Source organism: Pararge aegeria, chromosome 23 (assembly GCF_905163445.1).
Source record: "Pararge aegeria chromosome 23, ilParAegt1.1, whole genome shotgun sequence".
Lineage (NCBI taxonomy): Eukaryota > Metazoa > Arthropoda > Insecta > Lepidoptera > Nymphalidae > Pararge > Pararge aegeria.
In genome coordinates, this window is record NC_053202.1 from 4,126,482 (window position 1) to 4,143,169 (window position 16,688).

The 16,688-nt window shown below is 37.6% G+C and overlaps 1 protein-coding gene across 1 annotated transcript; it reads right to left on the reverse strand.

Annotated features, from left to right (window-relative positions):
- Window positions 1-294: 294 nt before the first annotated feature.
- LOC120634205 (facilitated trehalose transporter Tret1-like) lies at window positions 295-14,470 on the reverse strand. The gene is made up of 7 exons (XM_039904669.1): window positions 14,419-14,470; window positions 12,427-12,582; window positions 9,935-10,133; window positions 8,811-9,001; window positions 3,465-3,847; window positions 1,665-1,776; window positions 295-557 (listed from the first exon to the last, which is right to left on the reverse strand). The coding sequence occupies exons 1-7, from the start codon at window positions 14,468-14,470 to the stop codon at window positions 295-297; spliced, it is 1,356 nt and encodes a 451-aa protein (XP_039760603.1).
- Window positions 14,471-16,688: the final 2,218 nt, after the last annotated feature.

Consider the following 16,688-nt stretch of genomic DNA (forward strand, 5'->3'; position numbering starts at 1 on the left):
CCTAATGCATGTTCCCGTGCAGGTGGACACATTAATTATATCCCTTGTCAGGGCATATAATCGGGGGATATAATTTTTGTCTCCTACCTGTGCTAGCTCTGAAGTAACAATACTATATAGTTTTATAGTTTATCGCCATTAGAGATACATATCAAAATAAAAGGATTTCATTACAGTCAGTTTTTATTAAACGTAAGAAAGTAAATCGTGATATTTATTATGTGCTATGTATTTACAATACACAAATTCATTGAACTAATTCATATAATGTAATACGTCCAGGTAATATTATCATCATAAAGCATCTTGAATCTCCAATAAAGTTTTTCCTTTTGTCTCAGGTACGAAGAATATAGTAAAAAGAACTGCGCACGCGCATGTACACGAGAAGAACCAGAATGCTACGTGTCCTCCAACAGCTTCCAGTAAAGCACCAAAAGCGGTTGTAACCATGAACCCAAAGAACCACGACGTTGTCATAGTTAGAGTTGAACCCTTGCTTCTGACGTTACTTGTGAACATCTCTCCGATTATAGCATTTGGTATTATGCCAAGACCTGTAAATAAAATAAGAATTTGTATTTTATCTCAGCCGAGTTAATATTGATTGAGATAAGCAATGCAAGCTAAGCAATTGAGTTATAAGTAAACTTTATTTTGTCGACCTCCCTGGCGTGGTCTGGTGGGAGGCTTCGGCCGTCGCTAGTTACCACCCTACCGACAAAGACGTGATGACGATAATCGTAGAAACCGATATGAATTAAATATTACTGACATCTTTCCTAACAGTATAGACCACTACCATCTTAAACTGCATCATCACTAACCATTAGATGACATTGCATTCAATGGCTAACTAGAAGTGGATTAAAAAAAAAAGATTGCCAAAATAATAAATAAAAAAAAAATCGAAGTGAAATCGAAGTCCTACTGGGCTACCGCTTTTTTTCGACTTACTTGAAAGTAATTGTTATATTTGGACAAATTTACACAAAATATTTATAAATTATATAACCTGTATGTATTTTTATTGTAAAACCTATATTATTGTAAAGTTTTATCAACGTCCGTTTATATCCATCCATACAAATTTTTCATTTATAATATCAATATGGAATAAAATAAAGTGCAGTGATTGACCTAAATTTGAATCTGTATTTATTTAGAATACTTGATTGCAGAAAAAAACAAACAGTTGTGTTTAAAGGAGGTTAAAGCAATCCCTTACAGAAAACAAGAAAGCGGAACACAGAAAACATTAAAATATCATTGGATAGAAGCGTTACTTTGCCATAATATATTATGAAAATTAATCTTAATTTGCTATACTCCGCCAACAGCAGGAGAATCTGTATGGTGTAATTTATAAGTAATTGTTAACAATTATTCACTGTAAAGTCAACATCTCCTGAGGATGCTCCGGTTTCGGAGCGAAACGTGCGTAGAGGGTACATTGCCGAAGATCTTCTTGGTGTGGTACTCCACACAAAACAGATCACGGATTGAAGAAATTATGAATAACACCATACAGATTATCCTGCTGTTCGCGGAGTGTAAAAAATTAAGCTTAATTTTCATAATAAAATATAGACAGGTAAAAAAAAAATCATCAGGATTATATTAGGATGTTTGGATTGTGCATAATGTATAAAAATAAGACTTACCAGAATCGTAGCCGATATAGAACATGATTAGAACTACCACTGGCAACCACTTTATATTATCCACAATTGGATTATCTTTTAGGTCCAAGTAAAAGTACGTTCCAAGTAAGAACTAAAAAAAAAAAAAAATTTTTTTTATAATAACAATAATTGACGGTCGCCATTCCAGCACCTTAAACCCCTAACGTCCATCGTTTCTCCGAGCTATGTGCCCCGCCATTGCCACTTCAGCTTCACGACTCGCTGAGCTATATCGGTAACTCTAGTTCTCCTACGGATCTGCTCATTTCTGATTTGATCACGTAGAGATACTCCTAGCATAGCTCTCTCCATCGCCCATCGCTTCATCGCTGGATTGGCGTCCCCGCACCGGTAAACACAGCGTAGGTCGGCCCCCAAAGAGGTGGACAGATGACTTCAGGCGCTGGGAGCCACTAGAGGCTAGCGGCCCAGGACCGTGGATTGTGGAACTCCCTACAAAAGACCTATGTCCAGCAGTGGACATCGATTGGTTGACATGATGATGATGATGATGATAAATTGACGGTCCATACAGATGGCCTACCTGATGGGAAGTGGGTAACCATCGCCTATAAACAGAGCAATACTTCGCAGAACATGCAAGGAGCTCGACCTGCAGCGTGCTGTCCTATGTCAACCTGAGGCATAGGTGTTAAGACTCATATGCCTATAAATATACCGGCGACAACGACCTTCAGACTGGTGAGAGGTGTGGCTTCGAACAGTTCGTGAAATACCAACAAAAAGAACACGAAAGCGGGTAGTTGATTCTGCCCGTGACATCAAACATGACATCTGGCACCTCCGCAGTCCCATCATGACTACGTCGAAATCTAGACAAATCCCATAATATTTCCGTGGTATGTACCTTTTGTAAGAAATGAATGAATGAATACACTTTTATTGTACACCACATAAAAATACAGGAAAATTATAAGAAAAAACTAGTTTACCCGATGTATACAATTAGGCTGCATTATCGCTACATAGCGATCTCTTCCAGGCAAATAATGGCGTAAAATACTGCTCAAGACGAGAGGTATCTAGAGGTAAATCCTAAATATATATATAGGATTGTATATATGTGATTGTAGAAGTTTATTATATATATAAATAGCTATATATATGTAACTTACTACTTCTACACAATAATGTTACTACTATATTACTATTTTATTATATATACAATGAATATCAATGAATAGAAACAATATTGTCAATCCCCAAACAAAACAGAAGAGAACAGGTATTACTAAAGTCCCGAAGATTCAGCCAAAAATTGATCTTTAACAAGTTTTTTGAAGATGCTAATCGACCTCATGAAATCCGAGAGCGGATTGAAATTGGAAGAAAGATAAATTATGTGGAGGCACCCTTAAATCAGATTCCTTACAGTACGGAGAACTTCACCCGGGCAACCCACAAATTCAAATTGTTCCTTTAAAGTAGGTGGAGAAGAAGTAAAAAACCACACACAGTAGAGAATAGAATGTGCGAAGTCGGATAGAAATGTTGATTAACCACTAAAATCTTAGTTTAAAATAATTTGTACTGCTGCCCGCGTTATTAGTCAGAGTTAATTACAATTTTCCACAAACCCCGTAAGTACCGTCTGATTTCCTGGAATATAAAGTAGCCTACGTTACTCTTAGGCCTTTCAACTAACTTTATGCCAAAAATCTAGTCGATTCTAAGTCGATTTGCTGCTAAGTTACCGCGTAATACAAACAAACAAATACACTTTCGATTTTCTAATATCAGTAGGGATTATTGACTTACCATACTTAGAGAGCATATTGCACTTGATATCGCTAAAATTCTTTTTCTTCCAGTGCCTTCAATGAAGAAAGGTGTAACTACACTGCCCAAAAGTTGGAAGCATCCAATAATAATCATAGCTAAATGCGACTCTATGGACGAACCGGCCATATCAAAGATGGCCGCCGAAAAGAACACTACAGCCAAAACTCCGCTTGTATGCTGCAAAATGTTTATTACGCCGACAATAAACAAGGCTTTTCTATTACTTCTAATAGAGAACAATTCTATCCACTCCCGCTTGGTATTGGTGTTAGAAAATTCTTCTTTCTTTTTAAGCAATTTGTCCACATCCTGCGATCTGCCTAGGTCTTCTAATACTTTTGTCATTTCCTGTTCTCTACCTGTAATTTTTATTTTATTTAATTTCTGTAGTCTAGTTAATAAATGAGCATGTTAAGTAGTCGTAAAATAAGTTTCTGACGACATATATCTTTTTTTTTTTTTTTTTTTTTTAAAGTATATAGACAAGTGCTTGACTGCAATCACACCTGATGGTAAATGATGATGCAGCCTAAGATGAAGCGCGCTTGCCTAGAAGATGCCTATTCACTCTTGATTTGAAGGTACCCAGATTATAGGTATCAGGGAAGACGGAAGATGGGAGGGCATTCCAGGCCTTTGCGGTGCGGATCAGAAAGGAAGAAGCAAAACGCTTCGTACGTGTTGATGGTATTTCAACCACGTAACGGTGCAGATTCTTTCGGTGCCTCGCAGTTCGATGGTAGAAAGGAGATGGTTTGACCAAATCGAATAGCTCCTGAGCACACTCTCCGAAATGTATCTTGTAGAAAACAGCCAGACAAGCAACCTTGCGCCGGTGTTCAAGGCTTTGAAGTCTACTGACTACAAGGTCGTTGCCAATGAGTCTCCTAGCACGACGATCCACCGAATCCAAAGCATCGAGCTGGTACTTGGCAGAGCCATCCCATAAATGGCTGCAGTACTCCATGCACGACCGAACCTGAGCTTGGTACAGGGTTAGAAGCTGTTCTGGCGTTTAACTTTGTTGAGGATGCCAAGTTTTTTGCCAGCAGTTTTAGCTTTGGACTCGATGCATTGTCCAAAGCTTAGATTGGACGAAATGCTGATACCTAGGAGCTCAATACTATTCGTGATTGGCACAGATACATTTCGGAAAGTCGGAGTTAGGGGGAACGGACTCCGTTTGGCGGAAAACAAACACGCTTGGGTTTTGGAAGCATTAAACTGTACCAGATTAGTGTCACCCCAATCGGACACCTCGCTTAAGGCCAGATTAACGCGTTTCACCAAGGCCTCTCTGAGCACAAGAGTTTCGTCTCCACTAGCTCGTGGACTGGACATGTATCTAGCCGTCACAGTGCTGTCATCTGCATACCCAAAGATGCCGGGTTTTAACAGATCATTTATATGCAGCAGGAAGAGCGTAGCGGAAAGAACCGATCCCTGAGGGACACCAGCGTTGATGGCCATTAGGTCAGACGAGGACCCATCGACGACAACCCGAAAAAATCGTCCACTCAAGAAATCAGCGATCCAGTTGCAAAAACTAATGGGTAACCCGTAGGCTGGAAGCTTGTGCAGAAGACTTTCATGCCAGACACGATCAAAAGCTTTCGATACATCGAGTGAAACGGCGAGCGCTTCACCGTGCTTCTCCATGGCTTCACCCCAGATGTGCGTGGCATACACTAAAAGATCCCCTGTTGACCGATTTCGTCGAAAACCGTACTGACGGTCTGACAGGAGTTCGTTGTTTTCTAGGTATGCCAGAAGTCTGTTATTAAGTACACGCTCCAGACTTTTACATAATAAAGAGGTGATAGCAATTGGTCTGTAGTTAGATGGGTCGGCACGGCTACCCTTTTTTGGAACAGGTTGCACGTTGGCAATCTTCCAAGCTTTCGGGACCCGAGTGGTTTTAAGGGAGAGGCGGTATAAACGTGTTAGAATAGGAGACAATTCGGGAGCACAGGTTTTAAGAACCACTGCTGGAATTCCGTCTGGACCACTGGCTTTATTCACATCCAGATTGCGGAGCACTTTTAAAACCTCACACTGTCGAATGCGTATCTCTGGCATGACAGAGTCACAAAAAGGTATGGTTGGTGGTGAGGCACTTCCTGAATCTAGCTGTGAATTAGCTGCAAACAGAGATCCTAAGAGGTTAGCTTTATCTGTTGCAGTAAAAGCCAGAGACCCGTCAGGTTTCAAAAGGGGTGGCAGCGAAGGACGGCAAAAATTCGTTTCGATGGACTTCGAAAGGGACCAAAAAGCTTTACTACCACGTGGATAAGAAGCTAATTTTGCCCCGATACGTATGGTGCGACTAAAACGAGCTCTTTTTAGTACCTTCTTGTAGGACTTGGCGGCTAAGTTAAAAGCTCTCTTCTTGGCGGTGATATCCGGAGCTTTTTTTGAACGGGCTTCAGCCCACGCTGCAAACGCTGTATCTTTATGTGCCTCTGCTTGGGCACACTCAGCGTTATACCACCGTGGAACCCTGCCATCGAGTGATACGTGAGCGAATGGAATAAAGTATTCCATGGCTTGCATTATGACCTCCGATAAAGCTTTTTCACTGCTCGACGGATCATTAGACGAGAAGCATACTTGCCGCCAAGGAAAAGATGCAAAAAAATGCCGCATCTCGTCCCAATCTGCTGACTTGTATCGCCACACCCGTCTGATTCCAGTAGAACCGGAGTCCAGGGGGTGATAGTTTGACACTGACCTAACCAAACAGTGATCAGAAGTGCCCAAGGGAGCTCTAACTGATACTGAAAAACGGTCTGGGTCGGTAGTCAGCAGAAGGTCTAGGCAATTAGGTGTGTGGCCGTCAATATCAGGTACCCGTGTTGCCTCTTGGACTAGCTGAGAGAGATCTAGCGATAAGGCAAATTTAAGCGCCTCTCTCCCGGCGTGGTCGGTGTTCTGGTATGGGAATAGCCAGTCCTGGTGGTGAGCGTTAAAGTCACCCAGAAAAACCATTTGGGCAGTCGGATACCGACGCTGTACGGTGTCAGCCGTTTCACTGAGATACTGAAACATCCGCGTCGTCTCCTGGTCACCACTATGTGAGCGATAAGTACAGGCGTAAACAATCTGATCCGTACCTGTATCCAATAGACACCACATGATTGAGAAGTTGGGTACCTCCAAGTTACGGAGACGCCGGCAACAGACGTCATTACGTGCGAACATACAGACCCCGGCACGAGGTTTAAAATTATGCTCAAGTGAATACCCTGGGTACTGAAGATACGCTACATCAGTTGGAACCCCAATTTGTGTCTCCGTAAGAAAAAGTAAATGCGGCCTCTCAGTCTCCAGATGATGGTGGACTGCACAGAGATTAGAGTGTATTCCTCTTATATTTGAGAAATGCACTTTTAAGGAGAGGAGGTGCAACCGCTGTGTATACTTACTTTTCTTCATTTTGCGTGTCATTTGATGTAAAGGGTGAATAGGAAAAGGGATGGCAGTTATACGAGGCGCGACGTTTGTAGACTCCTCAATCCACGAAGATACCACACTAAAAGGAAGACTCGACTGGAGACTGCGGGGACGCCCGAACCCCCCTGGGAATCACCATCGGGTCCTCTCTCTGGTCGTCAACCAGCACGATGGAAGCCATCCCAGGATTTTTCGCTAGTTGGCGGGGCAGCCTTTCATAGGTGACGAACCTATTAGTTGGGCCCCCTACTACCTGCGGTCGGCCAGCGGTGCACCGTGCTTCGGATCCCGCTAGCCTCCAATTCGAGGCGTCCAGTGTAGTTACCCCGTGGATCGGATCCTGTCATTAAACGCAACGCAACTGTACATACCCATCCCCTTTAGATAAGCTACTACGAGCATCGTTCCGGAACACGACAAATCGCATCAGTCAACTGACACAATCAGTCATTTTGCGGCGCGGTTTTGCTCGCAGGGTGGTAATTCTAGCCACGGCCGAAGCCTACCACCTAAGAAAATGATACTCGTTTAGCACCACCCAGGGGCCACGTGTAGGGTAACAAGGGTTAAAACCTAATTTCGGTAATTCCTACGGACGCGAGTACCAACGACCCCCAAAAATATATATATATAACCCCCCCCTCTATATATATATTCTGCCCAGGCTATATCTCAGCAACCGTGATTGTTAGACAGTTGAATTTTAACAGACGACACAGATTTCTGTTGCCGATATAACAATAAAATACTAAGAGAGAGAGAGAGAGATAGCAAATTTATTATGTCATATTATATGTCATCAATAAGTTGGTTAAGTATAAGTTTTAAAGTTTTTGTTTTTCTTTTATGTTTTAATTATATTTTTTTTGTATAATTTTCGCTTTGTAGGTACTTATTCCTAAGCAATTGTGGTTAATGTTATCGCATATGTATAACTAAGTTGTGGAAACTTCATTGGTTTATTTGATATAAAAATACGGCATTAATTTTATGTGTAATAGTCTGTTTCCCTTGAAAGCTAATAAATAAAGAGACCGAACAATATAAATATAAAAAGGGGATCGCATTCAACAGACAATATGGTACGAACTCGTATGCGAGTCAGACTTGGTTTTTTTTAAATCATTATTTATTCATTTTATAAATTTAAAATGCATATAAAAATTTTCGGAGTATTTGAACCTGCGACTCTCGGGCAATCGCGGCCTGAGCGCTTTCACCAATTAAGCTACGGCTCTCCTACCGTCGATGCCGAAATTAGTATATGCCTTACACATCAGTCTTATAGCGACTGTAGCGTCATCTAGTAGGAAACGTTGAAGTTTCGATCTACTTTTTCAAAGGTCCATATTACAATGAATCACGTTTGAAACAAGAGATGACACATTGCTTTTTTTATATTTTTATAATTGTTATTAGTGTTTTTACCTACACTTGGAGGAATTATCAATTTTATAAATTTAAAATGCATATAAAAATTTTCGGTTCAAATCCAGTCGATTCCGAAAATTTTTATATGTTTTTTTCTCGAAAATAAATAAATAAATAATGATATTTTTATCATTTTTATTAGTGTTTTACCTACACTTGGAAGAATTATCAATTTATAAATTAAAAATGCATATAAAAATTTTCGGTTCAAATCCTGTCGGTTCCGAAAATTTTTATGTTTTTTTCTCAAAAATAAATAAATAAATAATGAAATTTTTATAAATTCAATTAGTGTTTTTACCTACACTTGGAGGAATTATCAATTTTATAAATTTAAAATGCATCTTTTTAAAAATCAAAAAAACATAATTGCGGCCCAGTGTGTCGTAATTTGGGACGCTATCATCTTTACGTTATGCTAAAATCAACGCAACTTACCCTGAAGTGCATAGAAAAGGGGCGACTCTGGTATCCATAATATACTGAATGCGTGAGCCAAACTCAGAGAAATACCAATATAAGTCGTGCCATAATACGATACAAATGGCCCGGTTGAGTACAATATTATAGCTCCCACTGTGAAGAAAACTCCATAAACTGTCAGTAAAATACCTCTTATGTTTGGAGATCTGTGAAAGAAGTGTTTCCTTTAATTTCTTACTGCTGCTACGGCGTAGAACTTAGTTTATGTATAAATTAAAAATTCATAATCACAATTTACATTTTACATTTTAAAATTCATTTTTCTATCTTGTGAAAGATGAAAGCGGAGCCGGATGCTTCCAAGCAACCTTGTCATTAAGAAATTCATCGATTGTATAAAAACCTCGCTGTAATAAATGTGTTTTAACACATTCTTTAAACTTATGCATTGTTAGGTCCAAAATTACCTTAGGAATCATATTATGAAAGCGTATACCCACAAATGACTTCTGCAGCTTTCGCAGACGATATGCAGATGTCACTAATTTATGACCATTTCTTGTAAGTCGTCTGTTTTCATACAACTAACCCCTAACCGGTTAGCCCGTTGCCATCTTAGACTGCATCATCACTTACAGGTGACATTGCAGTCTTACTTGTAGTGTAATCATCATCATATCAACCCAATACCGGCCGTCTATACCGGCACGGGTCTCGTCCCACAATGAGAAGGGGTTAAGGCCGTTGTCCACCACTCTGGCAGTGCGGATTGGTGGACTCCACACACCTTTGAGAACATTATGTAGCACTCTCAGGCATGCATTTTGCTCACGATGTTTTCCTTCAGCGTGGAAGCAAGTGATATTTCAATTGCTTAAAACGCACTTAACTTAGAAAAGTAAGAGGTGCGTGCCGGGATTCGAACTCTGCCCGAAAGTGAAGTCGAGCACCTACCCACTGCGCCATCACCGCTTGATGACGCGATCGAATAAGTAACAAAATAGAAAATCTTAAACCTGGCCCTCTGTATAAGCAGAAAAGAAATCCTTATCCGTCGAATTCAACAAATTAATGTTCAACTTGAAACTTGATGTTCTACCCACTGAATTGAATAAAACAATTAAAAAAAACAAACTTACGCCATTTCACCCATGTACACCAGATTCACAATATTAATGGTGCCCGCACCGAAGCCCACCATGAATCTACCAATATATATCATAGCCAGATTGTTCGCTGTTGCCAAAACAACGTAAGCTAAAGCTATTCCTATAGCACCAGCTATCATACATGGCTTCCTTCCTTTTGTGTTTGATAACCAAACCATTATATATGGACCTGAAAGTTGAGAAACAATTATTTAAAACTAGCTGTCCCGGCGAACTTCGTAGCGCAGATCTTTTTTTTTTTGATGAATGTTATATCCTATTCCGGACTAAGAGAAATCCAAAAAATCAAATATCATAAAAATTGGTAAAAAAGTTCTTGAGTTATAAATGGTGTAACTAACACAACTTTCTTTTATACTAGCTGACCCGTGCAACTTCGTTTGCATCAAATCGGTTATTACCGGAAAACACGAATAAAATGACATTTTCTAAAAATGAATCCTAGCTAGATCGATTTATCGCCCCCGAAACCCCCTGTATACTAAATTTCATGAAAATCGTTGGAGCCGATTCCGAGATTCCATTTATATATATATATATATATTATATTAAACGAGTAATTCTTGTGTATATATATATATATATACACAAGAATTACTCGTTTAATGACTTTCATACAAACTTCCAACCCCTGTTTTACCTTTAGATAAAACATTTTCTGAGCTGATGTCAATGCTTTAAAAGAAACCTAAATTTCAGTTTTTAAAAAACTTTCATCCCCCTTTTTCACCCCCCAAATTTATAACCAGGAAATTTTCCATAATAATTTTTTTTATACTTAAAATTGATGCCGATTTCCATGTATCTAACTTCAAAAACATAGGATGATAATATATAAAGCTGAAGAGTGTGTTTGTTCTTTCGTTTGTATACTTGAACGCGATAATCACCGGAAGAACTGGTCTGATTTGAAAAATTCTTTCAGTGTTGGATAGCTAAAGGCTATCGTCACATATATCATCACGCTAAGATCAAAAGGAGCATAGCACCAATGATAAATGTTTCAATTTTTTTTAAGTCTTAAATAAAAACAGTCCGCGACAGCATATGCCTATCTTTTAAGATTAACTTATAAGCGGATGAAGGACTGCTATTATAAATATACAACGTGTAACAGAATTACGAAATAATATTAAAGGATGCATAAGTATATAAGATTCGCAAGGAATCACCCTGTAATAAACCAAAAAAAGCAAATCTATGTTTCCATACAAAATAATTCAAAACGTTCTTAGTGTTTACTTTTGACAACCCTATTTAAGATGAAACCGACCGACACGTGCATAGTACGTACGCTACGCGATGCGTACCTAATAAAGTAACAAGTCCCATGATTTTAATTTTTCTTGTGATGTTAGGGCTGAATCTTATTGCTTTCAGTAAAAACTATGGCTGTGTTTTACTCCAAAAACTATTAGGTTTTCGGTTTCACAGATAAGTCTCGGAGACAGTACATAATGTACCTCCAAAGCCTGTGAAGTATTATTTCGGTTTTCATTTACACGTTGTATCATAAAAATATACTAGACTAGTAAGAATTCCACTAGTCAAGCCAGCTTATAAAGTTATAACAACCCGGCACGGCGTCAGGGTTTTAACAAAGTAATTTGATTCGTTTATTTTTTCGTATCCTTTCATAATAATTTCATAATATGTTGTAATAAAAATATAGATTTTATTATCTTTCATCTAAATTCTATTATTGAGTCTACAAATGATAACATATAGATAAGATGATAATCCATTGCACGGTAACTCAAAGAACTATGTAAAATTTTATTTGATAACCAACGACTTCCTCATAACTATGGTGATAAAAAAGAATCTGTCTACATTTAAACTGCCTACTATACGCTGATAAGCATAACAATATCGGTACAAGATTTGGACGCTCGTAATCTGATCGACCTAATTGAGTCGTTTTCGAGAATTGAAATACGTAGACATCAGGGTAAAATGTATCATATAAGTATTACGTTAAAACACAAATTTGACTGCAATTCTTCAGCTAGTGCTATTTGCAGAATATTTGTGAAAAAAAACAGAAGTACGGGATTTGCAACTCGAAACTACTTAATTAAGGTACTTTAAGGTTTTCGAAAAAGACTTCTCGATTACAAGCGACATTATGGTGGACTCAGATATTTGGTACTTTTATCAGAAAAGATTTCCGGAAATTTTAAATTTCTTTTATAATTTTCGCATTCCAATTCAAAATTCAAATTCAAAAATGTTGTATTGATGTAGACCTATCACAGGCTTTTATGAAGCGTTCATACATATAATATTTTACCTATCATTAATGTTAGGTGATATTGATAGCTACATTCGTTAACTTAAAACTAAAGCTAGGAGAGTTCCAAACGCGCCCTGGTCTAAGAAGAGCCCACAGCAAACTAAGCCGGAGTTTTGTTTGTTATCACCAACTCACAGTCAAATTAATATTTAGTTTAAAATTATACCTATCATGCATCCTAAGTAAATGAAAGTAGCGACTAGAGACAACTGGGATTCCGTGAGCAAATACGGGAGTGGTGACTCTTCAAGGTTACGCAATTTTGGTATCACAGGCCCCGACCACGCGGACGCGTAACCTATTGTTAATTGTCCAAGGTATACTGAAAAAAAACACATCTATTAAAACAAATACTTCTTTAACTTAACCGCAACGCTACGATCACAGACTTAAGAACATACAGACAACGCGCACACGATTAATGGGTCGTTTTGAGTCACCCCACTTTAGTAGTGTTTCTCGAACAGACGGTTAGTAACTACATTCCATTAAGCAGTTGACAGTAATTAATTTACCTCTAATTTTAAACCATTAAACGAGGCACCTTTACCTTAGTTTACCAAAAAATGGGAATAATTAGGTCCACAAAAAGAAGTTTTATAAGCTGCAGAATTATGGAATGCACTCCCATTGAACATAAGACAGTCGAAGTCACTGGGTATATTTAAAAATGCTGTTAAGGCTCAATATCTCGCTCAGTAAAGACGCCTGTTATTATTTATTTATCTACTCAAACTCATATTTAAGTATTTATCTTATGTTAAAATATGTATTAGAATGTTTATTTTTTATATTTATCAATAGTATTATTGTATTTGTGTAGTCTGGTTTATGTATTAGTATGTAGATATTTGTATGTATGTACTAAATAGTGTGTCCCACCTATTCGTTTTTCTTTTTAGTTTTCCTAATCCGAAGGTTGCCTGGCAGAGATCGCTACTTAGCGATAAGGCCGCCTTTTGTATCCTGCTTCATTCTTCATGTGTTTGTTCTTTTTTTGTCTCGTTTTTCTGAGTGGTGTACAAATAAAGAGTATAAATAAATATTTTTTGAGCCAGCAACGTTACGCGGTTATTTCAGAAACGCACATCTCACGATGTGCGTTTAACTGTTTTTAGACACAATGCACTGCATGCAATTGTGTGGCTGCTACATATTACTATATATTATTTAGACGGCCGATTGGCGTAGTGGGCAGCGACCCTGCTTTCTGAGTTCAAGGCCGTGGGTTCGATTCCCACGACTGGAAAATGTTTGTGTGATGAACATGAATGTTTTTAGTGTCTGGGTGTTTGTCTGTATTTTATAAGTATTTATGTAAATTATTAATAAATTATTAATATTAATAAATTCGTCAGTCATCTTAGCACCCATAACCCAAACTACGCTTACTGTGGGACTAGATGGCAATGTGTTTATTGTTGTAGTATATTTATTTGTTTATTTATTTATTTAGAGCAAAAAACAGTACATCACACATACCTATCGTGAAAAGCTTACGGGGGGGGCCGACTTCGATGACGCACTTCTAACTTCTCGGAATTATATGCGTTTTTAATTTATGAGCAGTTAAAATATGACCTGATTAAACGGTGAACGAGAACATCGTGAGAAAACCTACATGCCTGAGAGATCTCCATAACGTTCTCAAAGGCGTGTGAAGTCTAACAATCCGCACTGGGACAGGATGGTGCGATAAACCCCTTTTATTCTGAGAGGAGACCCGCAGGGTGATAACGTATCTCACAACAGACTTGCCAGGCAGGAATTGCCAGGCGTCAATCTCGCGGTCTTTGCTGTCAAACGTCACTTTTGCACACAAAAAAATACAAAAGTGAGACGGGCGGGAGATAAAAATTATATCCCCCGATTATATCCCCTGACAAGGGATATAATTAACGTGCCCACTTGCTAAATCACTGGAACATGTAATGTTAATAGAAGTTTACCCCCGTTTATAATACACATATATTATTTGGATATTATTTCCACTGGCGCACCAGTGCTCTGAGAGTTGATAAAGCTGTGGGAGAAAATAAATTTATATCCTTTCCTTAGAAGTGCTGGTGTGATTGCAGTCAAGCAATCAATATATATTTTATTTTATATGTATAAAAAAATGAAACTTTATAATAAGTTGGAAAAAAGTATCACTTACAGCATAGTGATATTAACACTTGACGTCTCACACCAGTTATTTGTACAAACATATTTGAAGTAATTAAAAAAAATATTACAGGTACTTTTTATTTTAACGAAAATAAATACTTAAAGCGATGGTCTTGAGATTCACACAACACGACTTATCCAATAAGAATGGTAAATTGAAAATATTACTTCGTTTTAAATACCCCATATCGTAGATACGAGATTAATTTTGATAAAATCAAGCAAAGGAGCCAAATATTGGTAAGTTTATCGATGATTTCACTGGCATGATATTGCTAAAAAATGCCTTTCTAGGTTTAATAATGACTGGAGATTTTGCTATCCTTACTAGCAGTAATATAAATAAATATAATATTATAAATGCTAAAGTGTGTTTGTTTGTTTGTCGTTTCTTCGCGCCCTAAAGAAGCATCCAATTAACTTGATTTTAGCATAGAGTTACTTGTTAATTTTACCCTGTTTGATCAGCGGTGAAAATTATAAAAAGCTTTCAAAATTCAAAATTCATTTGTTTCAAGTAGGCACAGTTTATAAACACTTTTAAAACGTCAAGTCAGTCTGTTTGTAGTGAATCTACCATCGGTTCGGAAGGCAGATTCCACCGAGAAGAGCCGGAAAGAAACTCGGCAGATTGCTCTTTTTCAACATCATTTTACAGTATACAATCTTTTACATTCACTATTTTGTGAGAGATAAGATGCGAAAATTACGAATATCAAATTTCATGTAATAAAGGTTTTACTAAACCGAATTTTATGGCATATCCGAATAATGATGAATAGCGTGTTCAAAAATGAAAATAAACTCTTCAACGTTATTATTAGAGTAGAAAGTCACAGCCAAAAAAATTTTACCCTTTTAAATTGATAAACATCTTCGAAAAAAATAAATGTAATTAATTACACTTTTGATTCAATATAGAAGCTGTAATGCTTTTAAATTAAACTAATTCTGCAATTTCATTATCAACTATAATTTTCAAGAGACATTGACATAGGTTTTTTAAACTATTTATCCATCGGTAAGTATCTCAAACGGTTCGTCTGGCCATATGTTCAGAACGGGTTAACGATAACGATTTTGATAGTACTTTCAGTCCAACCAGGTATTAGAACTTTGCAGGAATAGTAAATTACTGCAGCGGCCAGCTCGTACGTAAACTGTAAGCATGTCTTCACTTTGTCAACTACAAATACTTTTCAAAATCAATGATAAACAATAAACTACAATATTTTTTTGAAGTGATCATTTCTTTTTTTTTTTTAATAAACAGCTTCATATTGGCAAGCCACTACTCAATTTTAATTGAACCTTTGATACATTACCTCATTGATTGTCATGTTCTGGAGGAAACGATCGTTCCATTTTTAAATGACACGTGAGATAACATGAGTTTACTATGTAATTTATTTGATAACAGATGACAACAGATATAGATTTTCACACAACTTTTGCCGGCCGCTGAACGCATGTATTTGACCAGTATATCAAATACGATTTATCTCGAAGAAGTTTGTCAAAATAATGCTCAAAATTCCGAGCATGTTTCGGAATAGTAAAATCTTTAAAAGTATTTATTACTATCAAAACAATATAATAATGGCAATATTGTACTTATAAATACTAAGGCATAAACAAATAGATAAAAATATCACAAATATTTCGAAATCTCGAAACATAGTGGTTCCTTTTGTCTCCGGGATGAAGAAAACAGTAAAAAGTATTGCGCAGGCGCATATACATAAGAAGATCCAGAAAGCTACATGTCCTCCGACAGTTTCCAGTAGGTAATGCACCAAAAGCTGTTGTCACCAAGAACCTAAAACTCCCTGACGCCGTTATGGCTACAGTTCATCGCTTGCTTCTGACATTGGTTGGTGGTGCAGATTCTCATGCGCATTATGATGAATTTCAAATCCAAGATGGCCGCCACCACAAATTGACAGAGTACGTCTTTTTTCACAACTCCCTTTGTATGGGTACGAAATGAACAGGCTAAGATAGGCTAAAAAGTTGGTGGTTTTTTTTTTTAATTATGTATTAATTTTGAGTACCTAGTAGGTACGTAATGGTTGAAATTTTTTTAAAGTCAACGGTTCAATTTATATACCTATGTCATTTAGCGTAATGTACAGAAGAAGTCGTAAAACGCTTGCGATTATAAAAAAAAAAAATATTCAAATATATTCACTACAGGCGCTTATACATATATGTTTACATAATTGGGAGGTGATGGTGGTTTGTCAACTTAAACCTACG

Coding starts and splice junctions, on each gene's coding strand:
- LOC120634205 (XM_039904669.1), bottom strand. CDS start 14,470: ATGTTTGTACAAATAACTGGTGTGAGACGTCAAGTGTTAATATCACTA. Junction 10,134..12,426: donor TTACTTAGGATGCATGATAG/GTATAATTTTAA, acceptor CTCAACTTTCAG/GTCCATATATAATGGTTTGG. Junction 3,848..8,810: donor CCTTTTCTATGCACTTCAGG/GTAAGTTGCGTT, acceptor TAAAAATTACAG/GTAGAGAACAGGAAATGACA.